At 41.6% G+C, this 26,396-nt stretch overlaps 1 protein-coding gene across 1 annotated transcript; it reads right to left on the reverse strand.

Annotated features, from left to right (window-relative positions):
* Positions 1 to 1,231: 1,231 nt before the first annotated feature.
* CISD2 (CDGSH iron sulfur domain 2) lies at positions 1,232 to 25,919 on the reverse strand. The gene is made up of 3 exons (XM_029597031.1): positions 25,736 to 25,919; positions 19,009 to 19,223; positions 1,232 to 5,378 (listed from the first exon to the last, which is right to left on the reverse strand). Exons 1-3 carry the CDS (start codon positions 25,836 to 25,838, stop codon positions 5,289 to 5,291), a joined length of 408 nt encoding a protein of 135 aa, XP_029452891.1. The 5' UTR covers positions 25,839 to 25,919; the 3' UTR covers positions 1,232 to 5,288.
* Between the last annotated feature and the right edge of the window lie 477 nt (positions 25,920 to 26,396).

The raw sequence follows: 26,396 nt of genomic DNA on the forward strand, positions 1-26,396 counted from the left end.
GGGTAAGGTACAACAGAAGAAGGTTCCCTGCAGGCTGTTTGAGGGGAGGGGCTGAAGCAGGAGCAGAGAGAGAGAGAGCTGAGACTGAAGGCAGGCTCCCTGCAGCTTTGTTCAAAGGATTTAATTGAGGTGTTAAAAGCTTTCAGGTATGAATATTCTCTGGCAGTTTGTAAAATATTCAGCAACTAATTATGCAATTTCTCCACCAATCTACAATTGCGAGAGGCTAGGAGTACTAGATACACTCACAGTTTTTCTTTTGCTGAAATTTCCTGTTATTTTATTCACACCATGGGGAAATGCTGCTTCCCTTTGCCTTAGCCTGCAGTGCCCAGCCATGCAGACTTTTTTGTTCAGCATTTTTCCTCCAGAGGTGCATCATTAGAGTGCTGAGAGGCAGTTGTGCCCCCATCTCCAATTAATCAAGACATCAGTTTCTCTAGCGCAGAGGTTCCCCCCCCTGCCTCCAACAGACCTAGCTGCAAGATACATTCCTAGTGACTTTATGGCTGCGTTGGTGGTTAATGATCTTGGCAGGATGATATTATCAACAGGGAGGGATGCAAAAGCAATGCTAAACTAGTCAGTAATAGGTTTGGGCTACCAGATGAGAGAGAGGGAGAGAGAATGGTGGGGTGGGGGTGGGAGTGGAAACAGCAGGATTCTAATACAGCCACAGGAAATGCCTCCTCTGTGAGGAGTCCATCATCACTGGCAACAAGTGAACTTTGGGTTAGAGAAATCCAAGGTGATTACTTTGGAAGAAATCTGGAAGGCAATTGTTGAACTGGGTAAGACCCTCTCTAGTCAGCCATCACTTATGCCTGAGAGATTAAAGACAGAAGAAAGTAACAGGATTTTGACATTCAAATGATGAATATGGATTCTGATTGGGAGAAAAACAGACTACAGGAAGCAGTGATCAAGTACACTTATCATATTGTATTCTGTTAGATTTATCATGCAGGCATTCATTGGTTAAGAAAAAAGGCCTGTCTAAATCTGGATAAAATCAGTGTGCTGTGGCTGGCTGGAGAGGGAGGTAATGGTATATCATGACATCCTCTCCTCCTACAAGGGCTGAATATTTAAGAGGTGTAAGCCAAACTTCTTTTGAGGCATACAACCTGAGTATCTCCTATTATCTGCTCTCTTTAAGCTGAATATCAGCTTCCTTATGACAGAGCTTTGACTATAATGTGACCTACAACAGAAAATCAGGGTCTGGAAATAAAATTAAAATATCAGTTTATTACAGAAATTTGTATTACATTGATTCACTTTTTAATATCATAGGCATCCTGATTTTTAATTGTTGGACTATTTTTTAGAACAGAAACACATGTTCTATATTTACAGAGTCAAATACACAAATTCCATCCTTCATAGGCAACTGCTAAATTTAAGAAAAGGTATATTCTTGCAAAAAGAGAAGTACTTCACCCCACCCATAGAAAAATAATACAGCCCACATGTATTGCCAGAAGGGAAACCATGTAAAATAGACCAGGACAAAGTCAGGTACAGTGCAACACTAGGTGGAAAGATTACCTTACAGGGTTTTTAAAAAGCAGAACATGTTGGCTATTAAGGAAAAAAAAAAAAGTGATTCTGTGCTAAATTTTTGTTCCAGAAATAAATTCTACCAAACAGTATATTATGGGGTAAATTTTTAATAGGGTGCCTGACTGGCAATAGATGTGTGTGCGCTTTTCAGCACATAGAAATTCAACCAATGTTCAAATACAAGCTTGCTGGGCAGACTGGATGGACAGTTTGGTCTTCTTCTGCCGTCATTTGTATGTAACCGGAGTTAGATGTATATGTGCTTACACTTTAATAAACGATGGCATAAAGTATGTATACCTCTAGCTCCAGAGTGAAAAAAAGGCTACATTATTCATACCTGATCATTTCCTTTCCTTGACACCTGCTAGACCCGTCTTCACAATAGGGATTCCCCTCCTCTGCAGCTGGTGTAGCCAGAGAACAGGCCTCCACGCTCTTTTGCTGTGATGTCACTTCCACTGTATGGGAGGCGAGGTGGAGGCAGTCCCCCAGTAAACCTCTGCCAAAGCTGATCTTTAACCAAACTAACAGACTAATTAAAATAGGTAACTGAAAATTGCTCCCCCCCCCCAAGACTCATTCAACTCTGTGGGGCTGGGCTATCCGACCCGTAATACAGGCAGTAGTTCTGGCTCCCTCCATGCCGAGAACAACCTAGGTCAAACAAACCTAGGCCAAAAAAAAAAAAAAGCATGTCCCCTTTCTCAGAAATTAAGGAAATCAAGGATTTGGGGGGGGGGGGGGGAACGGGGACCTACTTCTCTTTTTTTTCCCCCCTCAATACACTGCCTCTTCTCAAGTAGGGGTTGAGAACTGAGAGGTTAGAAGAAGGAACAAAGTGAAGGATATGTTCACCCCTAGCTGCTGGTAGGGGGCTAATGCTCTACCAACCCCCAACCCCCTCCTGGGGTGGGCTAGAGGAATGAGATGAGGACATTGCGGGGGAGATGGGTCCCCTTTCTTCCCACGTTCCCCTGTGTTCTATATGATAGATTTTTTTTTTTGCTCACGCTGGGGGTAAGAATCTGACTGGTCTAGCAGGTGGCAAGGAAAGCAAATTATCAGGTAAGAAAAATGTTGCCTTCCTTATCTCTCTGCTAGATCAGTCTTCACAACAGGGACACACAAAAGCTAGTACTCTCTTGGGTGGGAGGACGCGAGTATCTTCACTGCAAAGGAGGTATCTGCACTGGCTCAGACATCCACTCTGCAGCGTTTAGTGAAAGAGTGCAGAGAAGACCAGGTGGCCACCTTACAGATTTCATCGGGGGGGGGGGGGGGGGGGGGGGGGGGGGGGGGACAGGACACGCTTGATATTTCTGCCCAAGAGGTTGCTTGGCGCCTACAAAGCGGCATGTGCCCAAAGACGTGGTGGTACTCTTTACCCTTTCAGGATATGGGCTGTGCCTATTGCCTCCCTAATCCGTTTGGGCTAGGGTTGCTTTGGAGGCTGCTTCCCCTCTACGTGGGCAGCCGTACAATACGAACAGCCTGTCAGATTTCCTGAATGGGCCTGTGATCTTGAGGTACTGTAGTAAACGTTCGCCTGAGGTCCAGGCACCCCTCCTTACCTGATTTGTCTTCCTTGAAAGCTGGCAGGGTGATTGTCTGAGGTGAAAAGGCGGCAGAACCTTGGGTAGGAAGGAAGGGACTGAGTGGAGGGTCACCATCCTTTTGGAGAAGACTAAGTACGGGTCTTTGTAGGAGAGGGTCTGTACCTCCTAGTTTAGTCTTGCTGATCAAATGACCACCAAGAAAAATCGCCTTGAGAGAGATCCTTAAGTGAGGCCTGTCTCAGTGGCTGGGGGGGGGGGGGGGAATCCTACCACTCCCGGTGCCTGCCTGTGCACTGGGTAGCGAGGCAGTCTCCTCCTGCCAGAGTGGTTTCACTTTCCGTCACATAGGGAGAGAGGCAGAAGGAAAAGTCAGGGCAAGGTACTTGGCATCTGCGGCTCCCGTCTCACCCACAGGAAGAGGGGGAGCTTCCCTATCAGAGAAGCCACTCCAGTCCCCTCGAGGATTGGGGGGAGGGGGGGGTCACAGCTCGAGGGTTGTCACCGAGGAACAACCAGAACCAGTATATATCAGAAGTTGTGGCTACTAGGGGGAAAGGTCCGCTGGGACCTCCCCCGAAGCAAAGGAGGGGTCTTTTAGGAGATTCAAGATGTTGAACAGCGGTTGTCCGCACCTGCTGTGAAACAGGGAACTTCTGGGGACCGCCTCCACCATGCTTCTCTTTTTAGTGGAAGTCACATCACGAGAAGCAGCGTGGAGGCGTGTTCTCTGTCTACCCCAGCTATGGCAGAAGACATCCCTATTGTGAAGACCAGTCTAGCAGGGGGATGAAGAATGTATAGATGTGTGCAGTTTCCTCCCATGCTCCTGAAACTCCTCTTTTTAAAGTGACTAAAAGTATTCACCAACATGGATTAAGGAAATCTACCCGCATTACTCCTTCCTGCATGCAGACAGATCCCAAATAAGCGGCATGCAGGTAACCATTTTATGCCGGTCCAGGCCACAGAGGTAAATGAGCTGTTATGGTGACATTCAGCATCCTGTGCTAAAAAACTGAAAGTGGGCTTCACTAATGAAATCCTGGGAAAATCCGCTGGTTTCAGATGACAATCAGAGTTCTTTTTTGTAAAACTTTTCTTAGATTTTGATAGGTATGCCACTTATACTGTGAGAACAGCAACTGAGAGCAAATTCTTCTGCTCTGAGCTGCATCTCATTGCTGACGGTCATAGAAGGAGGAAAGTATAATGTTACCGACTAGCATTTAGCAGAAAGCTGCATTTGGCTTGTCTTTTCAATAGTGCACAATGCAACTCTCGCTGAGTAGTCAGCAAGCAACTGACTCTTCAATAAGTAGCACCCCACTCACTCTCAGCAAAATGAAAATGGACATGCCCAGAGATCCCACCTGTAGGTTTACTGGGGGAGGGATTCACAGAATAAAAACATGTTCACCTCTATGGTAAATAAGTTCTATGTGTTCATTTTTGCTAAATAAGGGTTCTTGGTCCCCTGTCTGAGAGCATAAGACAATAGAGGTCCCAGTTTTACAAACCTAGTTCCATTTTACTAGAAGAGGCTGGTCCAGTCCTGGTTTTAGCACATTGTATACATGGATCTATAGTTACAATTTCCTTAAGAAAATGAGGACTACCATTTCATGTATGCCATGGAGGTAAAACCAGAAGTGAAGCAGCCTGTCCTTTTGGAAAAGTAAAAAAACAGAGGGGGCCCACATGGTTCCTCTATTCAGTCTCTTCCAACATTGAATGCTTTCAGTGCTACTTCTTTGCCAATAAGAACTAACAAGCAGTAATTCAACCTCACCATGGAGGCCATGCAGATTGCTTTCCTGCTGTAGTACCCTGCCACAGAGGAATCAGTTTCATACATACTGGCAATACAGCTGCTAGAGGCTGCCACCATGTGCAAGAGATGAGCATTCCAGACCAACCAGAAACAAGTGGCCTAACTACTATTCCTGAGATATCCAATCTGTTCCTTATTTTCATACCTGTCTATACTGAAAAGCAACTCTCACCAACTCCTGAGAGCCATGGCTGCTAGCGAGAATAGATCTGGATGGGCCCTATGGATGATGGAACAAAACCAGTGTAAGGTACCACACGACATACTAGACTTCACAGTGGGGATGTGATTTAGTGACTCCGCTGCCATATTCCGAAACTAAAGTCAGAATACTATACTTCTTTCTTCTTGAGAATCAGCGGCCCCACGTTGTCTCCTGTCAATTCATTGTGCTTGTTATGCGAGCCATCACAGACAGGGAACTGAAACATAACAGAAAAGAGAGAGATGTAAACTGAAGAACATCACCAGGCAATCAGTGGCATTTGTCCATTTTACTACAACAACTCCCCCCTCCCCCCCAAAAAAAAAAAAAAAAAATGCCTGCCAACATCTTCAAATGCACCAATTTGGCCCCTCCTCGCAGCTTGTCAATCCCCAGTTGAGAGCACTATAATCTTTGCAAACGATATACTGGAAGGAAGTAACTTTGAAGTTAAAGGGTTTATTCTTGCCTAGTTTTAAAAAAAAATGTTTACCTTTATGGACTGGAATTGGAAAAATATTTACAAAGCTTGGGCAGGGCTGGCTCTCATTGCGGAAGAACCCTGGTTTAATCCTCAAGTCAAGTGTTGCACTCACCGGGTTGGCTGAGGAAACTGGAGTGCAGGGAGGGAGGGGTGCATGGTCATTGGTTACGGGTGATACCTAGTGGCTAGATTCAGCGCCCTATGCTTGCAGCACTCTGGAAGGCACCCACGTGCATGGCCCCCAACCAAGGCCCATCACTGGAATGACCGAACTAAACGTAAGTTGGGAGGGGAGATGAAATTTGGAGAAAAAAATCCCCAGGTAGCCACAAATGAAGGCTCATGGTTCTGAACAAGTGGGAAGTACAAAGAAACAAGAGAAAAGCAGCCAGATGGGGTGGGGGGGAAAAAAACCAAAAAACTTTGACATCAACCAAAATGTTAGGGACCACGGCAAAAATTTATTTTTCCTCCTAACTTGTTTTTGTTCTTTATTCCTTGTATGTCTAATTTTTGGGCTTTTTGCTATTTTGTTTCACCTTGTCATATCTACTTTGGATTTTTTTTCTTTTCATTTTCACTCCTTATTTGAGGTCTGTTTTTTTTTGTTTTTTTTCAGAAAGTAAACTAAAGAGACTTATAAAGATCACATGTCTGTGTGTCACCTCCCTTCAATAACTTTTGTATTTTAAAGTCCTATCCATATGAAATTTCCAGGACATTTTTCAGAGAATTCTGACAGGGTGGTTGTTTTGTTTTTTTTCAATTGATTGATGTGGATGCATGCATCCCAGAAAGTAGGCTTGCTTTTGTAATTTTTTTTGGTTTTTGCTTTTTTTTTTTACCCCTCCCCCCAACTTTGCTTCCTCCTCTTCTATGCAGGAAAAAACAGTGCCAGCACCAATGCAGGTAGCAGTGGCAGCTCTTCTCTTCTAGCCCAGGCCCGCTGCAGTAACAGCTCCTCCTAAGCCAGTGCCAAATGCCAATTTTTAGGCATCCAAAAATTTTCCACTTCTTTAGGGATGCTCAAAAGTCCACCTATCCAGACACAGAGCTGTGTTTCTGGAAAATGAAATACTAACCCCAATCCAAAACATAGGAAAACATGGTTTAAAGAGGTCAATGTACTAGTTCTGCGGCACCTGTTCTATTGTTTTACTTTTGCTATGCTCCATGTACCTGCTCACCCTCCTCAGGTCTCAGCTAAACCCAAACAGATTTCTGTATGCAGCAGTTATGATAAAATGTCCAAACTGATGGTAAACTAAAGCCCTAGTGTTCCCATATGTTTCTCAATTTCAGAACATATTTCTCTCTGTGAATCTTCTTAGTCTATCCCAATGCTGTTTTTTCTGACTGTAAATATTTACTGTTATAAAATGTTTATAAGAAAAAAGTAGATATAGGTAAAATAAATATGGCATATCCCTCCTCCCCCAAATCAAAACCTCCTTATAGCTACTTTGGGCACAAATTAAAAAAATAAAATTACTATATTTTTTTTTTAGTTGATTGCACTTTTTTGGTTAAAGATACAGACAGCTGGAGAGGAAGATTCAAAGCCCCAGGGGTGAGGGAAGGGTTCCAGCCACTAGACACAGGCAAATACCTACTGATTAGATTTGATTAGATTCAGGGTGCATGTGTACCGAGTGCTGGAAGGAGTCACATTCTGTGGCCCCTACTCAAGGATTAGCTGCAGCAATAAATGAAAGGAGAATAAAAATAGGGAAAAACCTCATAGGTGTGAATGAAGCTATAGCCCCAATGCAGGCTAATTCTAAATCAAGTGGAAGCCTAAAGAACATACAAACATAAATTGCCATGTTAGGTCAGACCAAGGGTCCATCAAGCCCAGCATCCTGTCTCCAACAGAGGCCAAACCAGGCCACAAAACCTGGCAATTACCCAAACACCAAGAAGATCCCATGATACTGATGCAATTAATAGCAGTGGCTATTCCCTACTTCAACTTAATAGCAGGAAATGGATTTCTCCTCCAAGAATTTATCCAAATCTTTTTTAAACCCAGCTACACTAACTGCACTAACCACATCCTCTGGCAACAAATTCCAGAGTTTAATTGTGCGTTGAGTGAAAAAGAACTTTCTCCGATTAGTTTTAAAAGTGTCACATGCTAACTTCATGGAGTGCCCCCTAGTCCTTCTATTATCCAAAAAAGTAAATAACTGATTCACATTTACCCGTTCTAGACCTCTTATGATTTTAAAGACCTCTATCATATCCCCCCTCAGCCGTCTCTTCTCCAAGCTGAACAGCCCTAACCTCTTTAGTCTTTCTTTATAGGGGAGCTGTTCCATCCCCTTTATCATTTTGGTCACCATTCTCTATTAAAGAACATAAGAACATAAGAAAATGCCATACTGGGTCAGACCAAGAGTCCATCAAGCCCAGCATCCTGTTTCCAACAGTGGCCAATCCAGGCCATAAGAACCTGGCAAGTACCCAAAAACTAAGTCTATTCCATGTTACCATTGCTAATGGCAGTGGCTATTCTCTAAATGAACTTAATAGCAGGTAATGGACTTCTCCTCCGAGAACTTATCCAATCCTTTTTTTAAACACAGCTATACTAACTGCACTAACCACATCCTCTGGCAACAAATTCCAGAGTTTAATTGTGCGTTGAGTAAAAAGAACTTTCTCCGATTAGTTTTAAATGTGCCCATGCTAACTTCATGGAGTGCCCCCTAGTCTTTCTATTATCCGAAAGAGTAAATAACCGATTCACATCTACCCGTTCTAGACCTCTCATAATTTTAAACATCTCTATCATATCCCCCCTCAGCCGTCTCTTCTCCAAGCTGAAAAGTCCTAACCCTCTTTAGTCTTTCCTCATAGGGGAGCTATTCCATTCCTCTTATCATTTTGGTAGCCCTTCTCTGTACCTTCTCCATCGCAATTATATCTTTTTTGAGATGCGGCGACCAGAATTGTACACAGTATTCAAGGTGCGGTCTCATCTTGGAGCGATACAGAGGCATTATGACATTTTCCGTTTTATTCACCATTCCCTTTCTAATAATTCCCAACATTCTGTTTGCTTTTTTGACTGCCGCAGCACACTGAACCGACGATTTCAATGTGTTATCCACTATGACGCCTAGATCTCTTTCTTGGGTTGTAGCACCTAATATGGAACCCAACATTGTGTAATTATAGCATGGGTTATTTTTCCCTATATGCATCACCTTGCACTTATCCACATTAAATTTCATCTGCCATTTGGATGCCCAATTTTCCAGTCTCACAAGGTCTTCCTGCAATTTATCACAATCTGCATGTGATGTAGCTACTATGAATAATTTTGTATCATCTGCAAATTTGATTACCTCACTTTTCAATATATTTATAAATGTTCTGGAAAGGAATATGACAAGCACGGTCCATGTACAAATCCCCGAGGCACTCCACCTTTTCCACTGAGAAAATTGACCATTTAATCCTACACCGTTTCCTGTTTTTTTAACCAGTTTGTAATCCATGAAAGGACATTCTCTTATCCTAAGACTTTTTAGTTTTCTTAGAAGTTTCTCATGAGGGTCTTTGACAAATGCCTTCTGAAAATCCAAATACACCATATCTACCAGTTCACCTTTATCCACTTTTATTAACCCCTTCAAAATAATGAAGCAGATTTGTGAGGCAAGGCTTCCTTGGGTAAATCCATTTTGACTGTTTCATTAAACCATGTCTTTCTATATGCTCTGTGATTTTGATCTTTAGAATAGTTTCCACTATTTTTCCCGGCACTGAAGTCAGGCTCACTAGTCTATAGTTTCCCAGATTGCTCATGGAGCCCTTTTTAAATATTGGGGTTACATTGGCCACCCTCCAGTCTTCAGGTACAATGGATTATTTTAATGATAGGTTACAAGTTTTAACTAATATTCTGAAATTTCGTTTGAGTTCCTTCAGAACCCTGGGATGCATACCTTCTGGTCCAGGTGATGTTACTCTTTAGTTTGTTAACCTGGCCTACTATATCTTCCAGGTTCACAGTGATTTGGTTCAGTTCATCTGGATCATCACCCTTGAAAAACATCTCTGGAACTGGTATCTCCCCAACATCCTCATTAGTAAACACGGACGCAAAGAATTCATTTAGTCTTTCTGCTATGGCCTTATCTTCCCTAAGGGCCCCTTTAACCCCCTCAGAGGAAATCAGCCGAACAAAAAGCATAAAAATATTCAGACAGAAAAATGTTTTAAAAGGAGGGTAGCTGACTTCTGGTGATGATGAGATCCTGAGAGTTTGTTCTGGGTCTGAGCTCCTCAGGGATCGTCAAACATCCCGCCGTTTAGAACAACAATCTGCAAAAATAAAACAATTTCCTAGAAGACAGCCTTATGGGCGTAATTACTGGATATCCTAATGAGGAAAACAATGGGAGAAATTGCAGAATAAACGAAGAGAATGGGAGCAGAGAAGGCTATGGAAAAAGACAAGATGGTGCCAGAACATACAGCTGTGCTGGAAAGTATGAATGAGGCAACTATAAGAGAGCTGACCAATGCTGTTTCAGCTGCAGAGAAAGAACAAATACAAAAGCTCCAAACATCATTATATGATATCAATGAAAAAATGAGGTAAAAGCACCGCCTTTCACTGCCATAGATCAAAAGCTAGGCAAGCATGTCCACCGCTTGGAAAAACCAGTCACACAACTCCAAAGGCAGAATCAGACCTTAGAAGAATAAACGGATGACAGAGAATCACAGCCAGAGAAACAACGTAAAGATTGTGGGTCTCCTGGAAGCAATGTAATGAGAGGCATTCTTAAATTGGTACAAACAAGGCCTGCCAGGCGTTGAAGTACAAAGTCGCCCCATACTTGTACAGTGTGCACATCGAATTGGAACACAAGGAGTGGCTGTCCAGAGATCAAAGCAAGTGATAGCAAAATACTTACATTTCATGGATAAAATGAAAATACTAGCTGCTTACAGGAAGACAAAGGAACTGAGTTATGACAACAAAAAAATGTTCCCAGATTTTTCGACATGGTCCTCTATGCCAGAAAGGAGCTGACACCCTACTGTACACAATTGTATAAGTGAGGGATAAAATTCTCATTACAATTTCCTGTGCGTATCAAGGAGTTCCAGAGAGGAGGGGAAGGTAAACTCCTTACTAGCAAGGAAAACACCAAAGAAGATTTAACAGAATGGATGGTCATTTATTTACTGCTTTGGTATAATTGTTTACAGCAACGGCAAGAGTTATTGAATACAGTTATGATTCATTGAAAAGCAAATCCCCGGAGTCCCCCCTGCTGAGAGGTTTGGGAATACAGACACCATTACTAGAGTGAGTGGCGATAACAGAATGTCACTGAAGAAAGAAACATTCCCGAATTGACCAGAGGTGTGATGGACAGAGCAGAGTTTGGGGGAAAAGAGTTTCTGAGGTGAAATGGGGAGGGAAGTAATGAGTGTGTTATGTGATTGGTGTGAGAGGTGGTATGAATGTGTGTTTCAACAAGCGTTTATACATTACTCTAATTACAGAATGGAATATGATATCATAAGAACATAAGAAGAACATAAGAACATGCCATTACTGGGTCAGACAAGGGTCCATCAAGCCAGCATCCTGTTTCCAACAGTGGTCAATCCAGGCCATAAGAACCTGGCAAGTACCCAAAAACTAAGTCTGTTCCATGTTACCATTGCTAATGGCAGTGGCTATTCTTTAAGTGAACTTAATAGCAGGCAATGGACTTCTCCTCCAAGAACTTATCCAATCTTTTTTTTAAACACCGCTATACTAACTGCACTAACCACATCCTCTGGCAACAAATTCCAGAGTTTAATTGTGCGTTGAATGAAAAAGAACTTCTCCGATTAGTTTTAAATGTGCCCCATGCTAACTTCATGGAGTATCCCCTAGTCTTTCTATTATCCGAAAGAGTAAAAAACCGATTCACATCTACCCGTTCTAGACCTCTCATGATTTTAAACATCTCTATCATATCCCCCCTCAGCCGTCTCCTCTCCAAGCTGAAAAGTCCTAACCTCTTTAGTCTTTCCTCATAGGGGAGCTGTTCCATTCCCCTTATTTTTGTTTAGCCCTTCTCTGTACCTTCTCCATCGCAATTATACCTTTTTTGAGATGCGGCGACCAGAATTGTACACAGTATTCAAGGTGCGGTCTCACCATGGAGCATTATGACATTTTCTGTTTTCTTCACCATTCCCAACATTCTGTTTGCTTTTTTGACTGCCACAGCACACTGTACCGATGATTTCAATGTGTTATCATTTTGATGCCCAATTTTCCAGCCTCACAAGGTCTTCCTGCAATTTATCACAATCTGCTTGTGATTTAATTACTCTGAACAATTTTGTATCATCTGCAAATTGATTTACCTCACTCGTCGTATTTCTTTCCAGATCATTTATAAATATATTTGAAAAGTAAGGGTCCCAATACAGATCCCTGACGCACTCCACTGCCCACTCCCTTCCACTGAGAAAGTTGTCCATTCAATCCTACTCTCTGTTTCCTGTCTTTTAGCCAGTTTGTAATCCATGAAAGGACATCGCCACCTATCCCATGACTTTTTATTTTTCCTAGAAGCCTCTCATGAGGAACTTTGTCAAACGCCTTCTGAAAATCCAAGTATACTACATCTACCGGTTCACCTTTATCCACATGTTTATTAACTCCTTCAAAAAATTAAAGCAGATTTGTGAGGCAAGACTTGCCTTGGGTAAAGCCATACTGACTTTGTTCCATTAAACCATGTCTTTCTATATGTTCTGTGATTTTGATGTTTAGAATACTTTCCACTATTTTTCCTGGTACTGAAGTCAGGCTAACCAGTCTGTAGTTTCACAGATCGCCCCTGGAGCCCTTTTTAAATATGGGGGTTACATTAGCTATCCTCCAGTCTTCAGGTACAATGGATGATTTTAATGACAGGTTACAAACTTTTACTAATAGGTCTGAAATTTCATTTTTTAGTTCCTTCAGAACTCTGGGGTGTATACCATCCAGTCCAGGTGATTTACTACTCTTCAGTTTGTCAATCAGGTCTACCACATCTTCTAGGTTCACCGTGATTTGATTCAATCCATCTGAATCATTACCCATGAAAACCTTCTCCAGTACGGGTACCTCCCCAATATCCTCTTCAGTAAACACCGAAGAAAAGAAATCATTTAATCTTTCCGTGATGGCCTTATCTTTAAGTGCCCCTTTAACCCCTCGATTATCTAATGGTCCAACTGACTCCCTCACAGGCTTTCTGCTTCGGATATATTTAAAAAAAATTTTACTGTGAGTTTTTGCCTCTACGGCCAACTTCTTTTCAAATTTTCTCTTAGCCTGTCTTATCAATGTCTTACATTTAACTTGCCAACGTTTATGCATTATCCTATTTTCTTCTGTTGGATCCTTCTTCCAATTTTTGAATGAAGATCTTTGGCTAAAATAGCTTCTTTCACCTCCCCTTTAACCATGCCGGTAATCGTTTTGCTTCTTTCCACCTTTCTTAATGTGTGGAAAACATCTGGATTGTGCTTCTAGGATGGTTTTTTTGTTTTTTTTTTTTTTAACAATGACCACGCCTCTTGCACATTTTTTATTTTTGTAGCTGCCTCCTTTCAGTTTTTTTTCTAACAATTTTTCTCATTTTATCAAAGTTGCCCTTTGAAAGTTTAACATGAGAGCCATGGATTTGCTTACTGTCCCCCTTCCAGTCATTAAATCAAATTTGATCATATTATGATCACTATTGCCAAGTGGCCCTTCCACCGTTACCTCTCTCTCCAAATCCTGTTCTCCACTGAGAATTAGATCTAAAATTGCTCCCTCTCTTGTCGGTTCCTGAACCAATTGCTCCATAAAGCTATCATTTATTCCATCCAGGAACTTTCTCTCTCTAGCGTGTCCCGATGATACATTTACCCAGTCAATACTGAGGTAATTGAAGTCTCCCATTATTACCACACTACCAATTTGGTTAGCTTCCTTAATTTCTCTTAGCATTTCACTGTCAGTCTCACCATCTTGACCAGGTGGACAGTAGTATATTCCTATCACTATAGTCTTCCCCGACACACAAGGGATTTCTACCCATAAAGATTCAATTGTGCATTTAGTCTCGTGCAGGATGTTTATCCTGTTGGAAGGGGAGGTTGGATCTGAGCTGGATAGGGGTTAGTTATATTCAAAAATTCAAATCTTTATGCTGGATAGTGAGTGACATAGTGCTTTGTTCCATTAACATAGCAGCCTTTTATTCGCTGACAAAGCTTCGGAAAAGAAAGGCCAACTTTGCTTTTATTCAAGTAATTCATTTAATAGATCATAAGCATAAAACGTTATGTCAAGAATGGTGGAGCAAGTTAATTATGCATCATTTATAGATAGACAAAGAGGTGTGGCAATTAAGAATACCCCTTTTCAGGTTGAATATAAGATGGTTGATCTTGAGGGAAGATATATATTGATCGCTGGCACATTATATGAACAGAAATTACTACTATTGAACATATATGCTCCTAATTGCTAGTCACATAACATTTTTTTCCCCGATTTAAGAACAATTATATTACAATGGAATCCTGGGAGGGGATTTTAATGTAATAGAGAACCTATTGACTATAAAACGCTCTAGGATGCCAAAAAAAAAAATGTCAGTCTGAGATGGGGATTGGATTCTATCACAGGAATTGTTAATTGATGCATGGCGAGTTCTGTAACTTGAAGCTTAAGAATTCTCCCATTTCTCCCATCCACATCAAATGTACTCCAGAACTGATTACATCTTAATATCAGAAACATTTGATTCACTTTTAAGTAATGAAATAGTGGAAATGACATTCTCAGATCATGCAATGATATTAATCTAGCTCTCAATAGGAGGGAGAGGGCCACCACTGAAATCTTGGCGTATGCCGACGTGGCTTAATAAGGAATTCATAAAATACCTAAAGGAAAATTATAAACTAAATAATCTTATACTGAAATGTTTTGGGGTGCAGCCGAAGTGATGTTGAGGCCAAATAATTAAACAAAATAGTTAGTTAAATTTTGGCATTATCTGAACTGAAAAGGTGCATATACAAACACTAGAATCTACTACCCATTAATATAGAAATAAGATTTAGCAAGACAACACATCAGGAAAATTGTTGGCTGATTTAGTTCACAGCAAATAATGAAGTGGAGAAGATGAGCGGTATACACGCTGGTAATAAACCATATGTCCATAGTATAGCGCTAAAGGTTCTAGGATCCCTTGGGAAGATGAAAACTCAAAACATGACGATGTTGGCAAGCATTTCCAACTTTTATTCAGAAGTAAAGTAGATTTTGGTCCCCCGACATTGACCATGTTTTGCCACTTGGGCTGCATCAGGAGGGACAGAAGCCCAAAAACTGCCAACAGATAAAAGGATAGGAGAAGACAGACCAGGATCCAAAATAAGACAACCAAAATGACAGAAAAGGCTACATAAAGCAAAGTATATAAGATCGAAACAATAAATGCTGAAGAAGAATATAAGAGAAATTAAAACTATAACAAAAATTGTATAACAAAAACAAATTGTATGACAGAAGTTATATATGATGAGAACAATATGACAGTGTGACAGGAGAAGTAGAGAGGGAGGGGGGTGAGGAGAGAGGAGTAGAAAGGGAGGGAAAAGAAGGGACCGTGGCATTGGATAATGGGTGCAATGCAAAAGCATGCCTAGTTTCACAGATCAGGAAAAGTATTCAATCGAAGCAACTCCAAAACACTTTCAAAGAGTTGGGGTGTAAAGGTGAATAGTGTTTTGGAGTTGCTTCGTTTGAATACTTGTCCTGACACTATAAAACTAGGTATGCTTTCACATTGCACACATTATCTGATACCATGCTCCCTTCTTTCCCTTCCCCCGCCCCATCTCCTCCTCTCACACTGTCACATTTTTTTCTCGTTACATTGTTCTTGTCATATATAACTTCTGTCATACAATTTGTTTTTATCATATAATGTCATTTGTTATATAATTTTAATTTCTCATATGATATTCTTGTACAGCATTTGTTTCAATTTTATATACTTTGCTTTTATGTTAGTCTTTTCTGTCATTTTGGTTGTTTTATTTTGGATCCTGGACTTTTCTCCTCCTACCCACTTTATCTGTTGGCGGTTTTTGGGCTTCTGTCCCTCTTGATGCAGCCCAAGTGGCGAAACATGGTCCTGTGTCAGGGAACCGAAATCTACTTTACTTCTGAATAAAAGTTGGAAATGCTAGGCAACATCTTCATGTTTTAAGTTTTGTTCATCTTCACAAGGATCAGAAAACCCCTAGCACTATACTGTAGACATATGGCTAATTTAGTTTGACAGGCAAAGGCCAAACGTATTATTACGAGATTGTATGATAGGGAAAACCTGTGTACAGACCAAGAAGATCCTAAAAATATTCAAAACTTTTTATTAAAAAATACATAAAAACTATATACAGCTGAGGAAAACAGATCAAATTTTTTCCAGTAACTTCCAATTCCACAATTATCTGAGGAACAAAAGATGGCACTGAAGGCTCTCCTTACTGAATCTGAAATACATATAGAGATATCCCAACTCAAACTGGCTAAAGCACCAGGGCCTGGTGGATTCGGCATGGAATTTTATGAGATTCTTGGAGACTATGTCATTGTCATTAAAAAACGTTTCAATTGGTCAGAGCATGTAGGGAATTTGAGATGGGGCATAATTTAGCCACAGTGGTTCAAACCAGGAAAAGATGGGAGATATCCTGAATCATATCACCCTATTTCACTGCTAAATCAAGATATCAAAATATTAGCAGCTATGTTGGCGAAGCATCTGAATATGGTGATAAAAGGATTAATAAACTCAGATCAAATGGAATTCATAAGGGGAAGGCTTTCTTCCACCAGCATGGTTAAAGCATTGTCTTGCAGTCTTCTCCACGCTGAAGGTTCAAGAGATGGAATGTTACTAAGTCTGGATGCTGAAAAGGCATTCGACCATGTGGAATGGCCTTACCTGACTTGGGACTTAAAAAGGTTTAATTCTGGCCAGGGATTTATGGAAAGCATAATGTTGTACAACAAATCCCTAGCTCAATTACTTGCGAATACTGCATTGTCTAGTCAATTTACATTAAGCTGGGACATGAGGCAAGGTTGCCCTCTTTCTCCCCTTTTATTTTATCTTTAGAAGCATTAGCCATTAAACTACGACAACAATAAAAATGGGGGGGAAAGTAATTAAAATAAGCATGTTCGCAGATAATATGCTAGTTGTAAGGAACCCAAAAACAAAATGGTTTTACTCCTATAATGGAAACGATTATTCAATTTGGAATTTTTTCCAGGCTGAAAATCAACTTAAATACATTCCAAGCCTTTCCACTGGATGTGGGATTAAGAACTGAGTTGCAGAATTTGTCCCCATTTACTTGGGTAGAATGGAAACTAAAATATCTGGGCATCACTCTGGTGCACTCAATGAATACCCTCTATAAACTGAATTTTGGAGCGGGATTAGCAAAGACTGAAATATTACTGAAGAAATGGAGGCATCTTCCCCTATCCTTGATGGGTAGGTGTGCAGTAACCAAAATGATTATTCCGCCCAAAATATTATCTCCCATACAAATGCTCCCACTGTGGCTAAGACAAAAAGAAATACTTAAGTTTCAATCTACGATTACAGCTTTTATATGGAACGGTAAGAAAAACGGGATTAGCTATCAAACCTTGAAGTTGAAAAAGAGAAAGGGGGTCTGGTGATGCCTGACCTATGGGTAGATCATAACGCATCCCTTCTCAGATTTAGCCAAGATTAGGTGTCTTATGGTATGAAATGATCCAGAGGGCTTATTAAAATAAGGTTTTTTACCACATAATCCTATTAATGCATTACACGCATCTAAAGGGCCTGCGTGAAATATTTGACAGTTTGCCACGGAGCATTTAAAAGAGCCTGGAAGTGGTGGCAGAGATTGGCAGGCAAGTCTGTGACCATATCCCCATATTTATCTTTGATAGGGAATGGAGATTTTCCTGTAGGACTTAGTTCCCCAATTTTTTTTTGACTGGACAGACAGAGGCCTGTGCTATGTGGGACAAATTCTTGATTTGGATACTAAAATTAATAACATTTTTCCGAGATTTGTAGGAAGATAGTCACACTATCTGGGATAGACCAAATGTTGCTTATATGCAGGCTAGGCATTATTACCTGAGCTTGAGTAGGACACAAACGGAGCAAACTGTTTTTTTCAGAAGAAGAAGATTCTTTTGATACTATTCCCAAGTTTAACAAAATAGCTATATGGGTTCGGGCTCTCCAACTAGGCATAAAGATGCCACATTTGACTGTTCTAGCGACTAAGTGGAGCGTGGATTTGGGAGAACTGGAATAAAAAAACTCTCTCAGGCATTTTTCCCCAAGTGTATGTACGTCAACATGTCTGGACCCCTGCATTGAATCGGGGCCTAGCCCAAACCCGATCAGTGCTCCCTTTTTATCTCGCCGGAAGAAAAACTGAATCGGTACAGTAATCCGAGCCCTGGAGACCTTAATGTTTTCTGCTTACCTGGTCTCGGCGCTTACCGATCGTGTGCTTTGACGGTCTCCAGCTGCGGGGGGGGGGGGGGGCTTTATCTTCACCGCCGCGCTCGGTTGTTGCACCCGCTACCTTTCAGCCTCTCTGGGGGCTAAGTCCCACGCCGGAACCGGCTTACCAGACCAAGGCACACCTCTGAGGGATATCGAAAATCACCTCAAGAATTCTCAACTGGGGGAGGGACCCTTAGGTATCACTGCAGGAGAACGGAGTTCGATCTTCTTTAAGGTAAAAAACTTTTTCTTCTTTGCTGTAATTCTTAATACTGTTCTAAGTGTGTGGGATAGTGTCTGCATCTGCTAGGAAATGGAGAGATACTGAAGAGCTGAGGTCACTACAGGGGTATACCTAGGGTGACGTCAGCTTTGAAATCTGACTCAGTCTCCCATCCGCTAGCAGAAGAGCACATATCTCACTGGTCCTGAGGCCATCTGGCTACCAACTCATAGTCTGGACTGATCCGGGTACGTACAGGGAACACTGGATTACTGTGTGGAAACAATCACAGGATCTGTGACTGGATTCTTACCTTGTATGTTCTTAAAAAGCATGAGTGTAAAGATTGGCGTACATACTCCGATGGTGGGAAAGTCTGGAAACCTTCAAAAAGTATCTCTTAACACACACACACACACTGATTCACGATCAGGTAGGGCAGTGGTAACCACTATGGCAGCTAGACACCCCCCCCCCCCAGCCCCACACATCCCACCAGCAGATCCATAAAGCACCTCACCGTCTTAGAGCGCCAACACCTGCAGTAAGCTGCTTTGGCAAGGTGCAGATCCTCTATGTTGATCTCGTTCACCACTTTGGGGTTCTCCTTCTGGATTTTGAGATTAATCAAGCTATCCTTCTGTTGTTTTTTCTTTGGGAGGAATGGCCGAACTGCAAGGTATCCTAGCAGAGCCAGTACACCCAGGAACGGCAGCAGCCGAAGCCATTCTGAAACTAAAGCGTAACAGATTAACTTTATGGGTGCTTAGACAGCGAAGCTATGGCTCATACTCATTTGCAGTTTGATCTGCACATTTTCAGTAAGATGTTTATTGGCGTGCACACAAGAAACCCTTTCATCACAGGGAGTACCAAAACCAGTCAAATCCTGAGGGTTAAAAGGTAAGAGTGGGAGTATACAACACGTAAAGGACTGTTAAATTTAAAATAGTAATCACATGATGAATTTCACTACTGCCACCACCAAAAGAATGAATCTAAATCTAAACAAAAAGACTAATCTGTTGATAATAGATATCTGACTCCTAGGTGTTACATGATTTTAGACATTCAGATGTGCTATTTATGCAACTAAATCCATATTTTTATGACCAAATGAGATACAAGCAATACATACACATACCTAAATCTAGGATTTAAGGAGTAATTTTAAAAACTGGCTGCAATCAAAGACTGTAGATACTTTTTACCCATGAGCTTTGCCCCAAGTTTCAAAGCACAAGTATGCATGAACTTTTGCTGTGAAATATGCTGCGGGTACAAAGCTTTTTCAGCAGGTATATTTTGCATTCAAAATTCATTTTTATATGCATTATTTTCCTCCCTCAACCTGCCCCTAGGAATGCTCCCTCTTAATGCAACTAGAAGTGCTCATATGGGTCAACGCATCTTTTACCCACATCGAGGGAGCGCACATTTCAGGCAGACAATTTTATGGCTTTGAAAATTGCTCTCATCATCCTGTGTTCTAGGATTACTTGTAGTTATAGACAGATATAGATATATAGATAATACAATTAAGGCAAACAAATATCACCTAAAGTGTTCCAATAAATATACAATACTAAAAACTCATAGAACACAAATATGTAATCCAAAAACAAAATAGTAGAAAAACAATTTTTTTTTATTTTACAACATTTTTGTTAAAAACTCACATTATACAGCACAAAAACTGTATACATACTAAAAAACTGGATGCTTCCATTGTCAGACACTGGCTTGAGCATGACCATTCACTGGATGATTTAAAATTCTTTGTGATTCAGAATTTACCTTTGACCAGGGGTAGAAATATCTCACTTCAGCTTCAGTAACAGGAACAATATATTTACAAATGGCGGCCCATCGTTCCAAATGGTCTCAACCTAGAAACTTACTGGGAAGTGTTTTTGTAAGACTGAACTGTCGTGCCAACTGTTTCATTTTTCACTTAAGATTTTACTAGCCTATCAAGACGATTGTTTTACCCAGGACCATCACGCTCCTGTGCATTCCATTTAAATACCACTAACATCGCAGGACTTTGTCTCACTTTGAGTTTCCCACCAATCCAGATAGTAAAGGGAAAGCTAAGGTGAGCTAAACCATATTAGTTTTTTCACATTTAGGTGTTTTTACTTCTGTTACAGTAGAAAATACATATTGTTGTGTCTAAGCAATTTGTTTGAGTCTGTTTTTATTATTTTTTTGGATGTGCTATAAATTCAGTTACTCATATTCATAAAAAAAAGCCAATGCTAGTGTGTCTCCGATTTTCTATGCAGTGTACACCACTGGTGCAGAAAGTTAAAACTTTCAACTTTTTACAACTCACCTTTAGTTTCTTTGCATGCTTTTATGGCAGTTTTCTAAAGTTTGTATTCTTTTCTCAGCATTATTTGATATATGGTTTAATTTTATTTTGTTAGGAGTTTTCAAAGGATGTGTAAACCTTTCCCCTAAGAAAGCCGTAGCTGGGAAACACCAGGACCTGTGCTGGGATTTGAGGAACCTCTTCGTTCCTCTGACATGTTTTGAGATTTCAATCAGTACAGCCATCAGCTATACTAATTATAGAACATGTTTGGAGAAGTACCTTGCTTCTCCTGCTACTATGTAGAAAGATTGTATCTCCATAGTTATTAGCTACAAGTCTACAAAACATTGATATTTGGATGTTTTTTTTTTCATATGGATTATGCATTGTGCACACCTCTCTTGTAAAACAGTTTTTTGACAGAAGAGACATTACCTGTAGAAAGACAGTAGTTTTTGTGTATGCTGTTGTATTCTAAAATATTTCTTGTAGTTTTGTATATTAGATACTTTTTGCACAAGGGTATTTTTTATTTTTTTTTTACCACCCTCCTGTTTTGAATTTATTTTTAACAAATGTAAAATAAAATTTTTTCTCTATTTTGTTTTTGGGTTACAGTGTTCTATGATTTTTTTGTACTATATATATATATTATATATAATACATATATATTAGGGATGTACATAGGGTGCCCGATCGTTTGCAATTTCGGGTTCGTCTGGCTGCGAGAAAATCTCGTTTTCCCGCGGATCAGCAATTTTTTTTTTAGTAAAAAATCGTTTTTCGTCTTAGCGCGCACTAACAAAAAGTAACAAAAAAATAACAAAAATAAACTGGTTTTTGTTAGTGCGCACTAACCCAAAAAATGATTCTCACGAAAATTCGGGAGAAAAAGTGTTTCGCATTTTAACATATATAACGAATTAAGAAATACCGTACAATATTTCAATTCGTTATAAAATGATTCACATCCCTAATATATATTATATATAATACATATACATATATATACATACACACACAGTCAGGCTAATTAAGAATAAAGCCTATGCCAGGAATGCAGTAGGGAGATGCTGTTCATAGCATCAGCATAGGAATCACATTCTCATTCAGCAGATGGCCTCCCACAGAAGCAGTACCATTACCAATGATTGGAAACTTACCCCTAGATTCATCAAAAAGTTTTAATAACACAGTGATAATGCCCGCATTAACAAAAAGAGGGGTGTACCGCTGAAGCGGTACTATCACACACGATAAACCAATAAACCCTACTTTTCCATCCTGTGCTGGGGGAGGGAGAGACAGACTATCTACAAGGCCCTCATAGTACTTAAGTATTTAAATCTCTATAGGAGGGCTGCCTAATAGGTCGAGGTGAGGTGTTTGTGGTGGTTTTGTGTTTAGGGGCCAGTTTTGCACATTGAGTGAGATGTACGAACAGCTCAATACACCTTGGTGAAGATTTGACATCATTTGGCATGAGGAAAGTCTCACAAAGATGAAATTTTGTACTATGTTTTCTCACCCTAGCTTGATGGTACCTAGGATACCATCATGCTAGGGGGTGAGAGAACAAATGTCAAATTTTCACCAAGGTGTACTGTGCTGTTCGTACATCTCACTCTATTTGCGAAACTGGCCCCTAAACACGAAACCACCACCAACACCACACCTCGACCTATTAGATGGCCCTCCTATGAAGATTTAAATAGGGGCACACAGAAAGGCCCTCCCCAGAAGCTCTTTTTCTCTCTCTACTCCACTCCTCTCTCCCTCCCCAAGCCCAGAAATGGCCAAAATGCAATTCCAAAAGTTTATTGCGAACTGCGTTATATGGCCATTTTGGGCATATCGCACAGCTCAACGACAGGGAAAAAGGAGTAGTTATTTCTTGTGTTAAGAATGTGCGATAGAATGTGTTATGCTATCGCACAGTGTGATATGTCCCCTAATTTTACTAATTCCTGCCCAAAACTCCTCCCCGATCCTGCCCGCCCCAAAATGTGCATTCATGCTGTGCTCTACAGCATTTTTCACATGCGTTATGGCATTATGAATCACAATGGCAGAGTAGCAAAAATCCTACTGAGATTTGGTGATCCCTTTGGTCACCTGTTGATAACAACTTGTGGTCACCACTGGATATCTGTAACACCACCTTTGAAGCCTGTGGTCAAACTATGTTATCTACTTGCTGCTGGAATTTTGCCATGCTACACTGCATGGCTGTAAAGGAATATATTACATGGGGATAGTTTTTGGGTGCACAAGTAAACACTAAATACCAACAGCCAGCAAGAAAAAAATCTTTAATCTTTATTATATCTTAGGAACAGTGCAGCAAACACATAGCTTACAACTCCCAAACTTTTATTATTGGTTATATAGGTCACCTCCTCTAAACTTACTCACCAAATGGGTTAGTTGTTTTGTTAAAACCAAATATAAGAAAGCATGGAGTCTCTTTTCTAGTCCACATACAGGCCAATGAAATATTGGCACGCTGAAAACGGGCGCTCAATCATGAGTGCCCGCTCTCCTAACATGCACCAATGCACCTGTCCGGGGAGCCTGATGTTATATTTAAATGGGCTGCCGTGGTAAAAAAAAAGGAGGCGCTAGGGGAAATTGTGCATTCCCAGCGTCTCCTCAGCTGGAGAGGTGGCTGTCAACAGGTTAGGAAAAGGGACCTTCGATTTTATGAGCGTTTGTTTTCCTAACCCGTGCACAGCCACGGGTTAGGAAAATGGATGCTCTTTAATTGAGTATCCCTTTTCCTAATCTGACTACAGGCACACTTTTTTTTTTTTTTTTTTTAAAAGGGATATCCTTTTCCGGTTCCTCCAACTTAATATCGCCAAGATATTAATTCAGAGGAACTACAGAAAAGCAGTATTTTCTGCTTTTCTATAATCTTTTTGGGCTCCTCAAGAATTAACGCCTGCTCTGGGGCAGGCATTAATTTTTTTAGGGTAAAAATGTGCACGTCAGGCACACTTTTTTTTTTTTTGCATTGGGGAAAATAGCTTGTAACCTCAACATGGATTTACATGTGATGAGCAGTATTAGCTACGCGCTTAGTTGGACGTGCGCTTTGGACGCGCTAACCAGCATTTTGCATTGGGGGTTATGGACGTGCGCCCAAAATGCGTATTAAGCTATGCGCTGCGGCCAGTGCACGGTATTGCATTGGCATGACAGTGAGGAGACTTGCTGGTGCAGTGGTTACTACCCTTAACCAATAAGCCTTGATGCTGTTGTTGCAACTCCAACATTGCTCTCTGCTTCAACGACAGGGAGAAAAGGGGAATTGGATTCCGAAAGCAACCACCAAGGGCCCTGACTTGTATGGTCTGGGGAACAAATAAATATGGGGGTAATTAGCTGAGAGGAGGGGATCAGTTGGGATCTCCTGTACTTGGGCATGAGAGAGTAAAATTCTGCAAAACCCTGCATACTTAATATTTATCATATATATATGAGGGATGCGCATTCATTTTCAACAAAATAGACAGTGGCAATGAAATTGTCTCTCTTATTTCATCCTGTTTCAGGCATGCCATGAAATGAAAAGAAAAAAAAAAAGACAAAATTTTGGAAAAATGAGTATTTCGTGTTAGGGGTAGATTTTAAAAGGCGTGTGCGTCCACATGCGCATACTACCCGGCGCACACACATAGATGTGCCGATTTTATAACGTGCATATACCTTATAAAATCTGGGGGCCGTGCTTGTGTGCATGCCAGATTTTATAGTCTGCGCGCGCAAAGGGGGAAGGACTTAGGCAATTCCAGCTCGGCGATGCATTCCAGCCTTCCCCAGTTCCCTCCCTCACACACACACAATCCCTTCACACAAGCTCGCTTTCTCACACACACACACAATCCCTTCACATCACTCTCACCGGGGCCTGCACCATCCTCACCATGAGAGGGATGGGCTCCGCTCGCAGCACGCCAAGTCCTGCTCCATCTTCCCCAAGAAAGGGTTTGGCTCTGCTCATGGCACACTGAGGCCTGCTCCATTTTCGCCTAATTCTGCGCAGAAAATGGAAATTCTGCGCAGAATTCCTCCAGGAGTGAGAGAGAGAAAGGAACAGGGGGAAGGGAGCAGTGTCTGGGTGTGAAATTAGTTTTTAAGATTATACTACCCTGAAAACTAGATGATGTGTGTGACCAGTCGAGATCAAAGCAAGATGGCTATGGCACCAGTGTTGGCAAATTCAGTAACTAACTGCACTTCATCCAGAAACATGACAACAGAAAAAGATTGCCTAGCTAGACTGCTCATCCACACCAACTATTCAGCTTTACAATCCCTACCACACCCTCAGAGATCCTCTGCTTTTACCCTGCCTTCCTGAATTCTAGCCTCTCATTTACACCTTTCCCTATATAAATGTGAAAGTATGCATCACTACAGATATTGTTTTTTTGTTTCCACAGGTGGCTGAGGATTTTCTGGCATGCTGTCACGGAGGCCAGTGTTTCTCCAACCGGTCCTGGAATACCTTCTAGTCAGTTTTGTTTTCAGGATGTTTGTAATGAGCATGCACCAGATAGTTTTCATATTCATTAAGGCCATACTGATAAGCAGACTATCAAGGTTGTTCAGGCGAGCTGTCATGTCCCCTCCCCCCGAAACGTATTTGCATGCAATGACTCTACAGCCCTCGCAGGACAAGAGTTTAACTACCAAAATCTCTAGCCCTTTCTACCGCTATGCAGGCTTAAAGTAAACTGTAGTCTGTCACCTTGACTCATTTTCCTTCCTAAACGGTCAAAGAAACCGAACTGAAACCCAACCCACCACTGACCAGCTGCGCGCGCAGCCAGCCGCACTCTTTTGCCTCCCCCTCGTTCTCCAACTTTTTAACAATAAGACCAAAGGAAAGGGAGACCAGGCGTGTCCCTCCCTTCCTCACCGGTGAGCCGCACGAAGCCACCGACGCTGTCGGGTACGGGCAGCCGCTTCAGGTAGGCGGGCAGCTGCACCTTGATAATCCGGGCGATGCTCTCCAGCACCATGACGGCTCCGGCAGCGCGTGCGCCCTGCTCTCCTTTCCTGTCCACCCACCCGCCCGCGAGCCTACCACAGCCAATAGGCGGAGGCGCTACTCCGCTTGCGAGCCCTCCCGCGCCCCCAATTTCCCTAGATCTGGAGCGAGAAGGGGGAAGGGTAGGAGGTGGAAGCCGCGGCTCTTCCGGTAACGCTGGCGGGAGGCGATTGGCTGAGAGACGACTGACGTACAAGCGCCGCCAGATTCAAAATAGCCCTCAGTTCTCCAGCCCCGCCAATGTCTCTTCTTCCGTCCGTTTACTGACGAGAAAGTGAGCGCCGGAATGTGACTTGTCTTTGCTTTAATTTAAAAAAACAAATTAAAACAAAAATCAGCTTTCCCTGTACCTACCCAGATTAGTCCAGACTGCTGGGTTTTGTCTCCTCTCCCGCAGATGGAGACAGAGAAAGTTTTATTGACACTGCCACCTAACACAAGGTGCCACCTGCAATCCATCAGTGTTTCTGTCTCCAGCAGATGGTGGAGGTGCAAAACCACTGTTGGAAACAGGATACTGGGCTTGATG

Source organism: Rhinatrema bivittatum, chromosome 1 (genome assembly GCF_901001135.1).
Source record: "Rhinatrema bivittatum chromosome 1, aRhiBiv1.1, whole genome shotgun sequence".
In the NCBI taxonomy this organism is placed as follows: Eukaryota; Metazoa; Chordata; class Amphibia; order Gymnophiona; family Rhinatrematidae; genus Rhinatrema; species Rhinatrema bivittatum.

Bases quoted from the DNA above. Each gene is read 5' to 3' on its own strand.
- CISD2 (XM_029597031.1), bottom strand. From the start codon at position 25,838: ATGGTGCTGGAGAGCATCGCCCGGATTATCAAGGTGCAGCTGCCCGCC. The intron at 19,224-25,735 runs GTGAGGAAGGGA...GTTACGCTTTAG, and splicing joins TGGCTTCGTGCGGCTCACCG to TTTCAGAATGGCTTCGGCTG. The intron at 5,379-19,008 runs GTGAGGTGCTTT...GTTATGTTTCAG, and splicing joins GGTGTTGGCGCTCTAAGACG to TTCCCTGTCTGTGATGGCTC.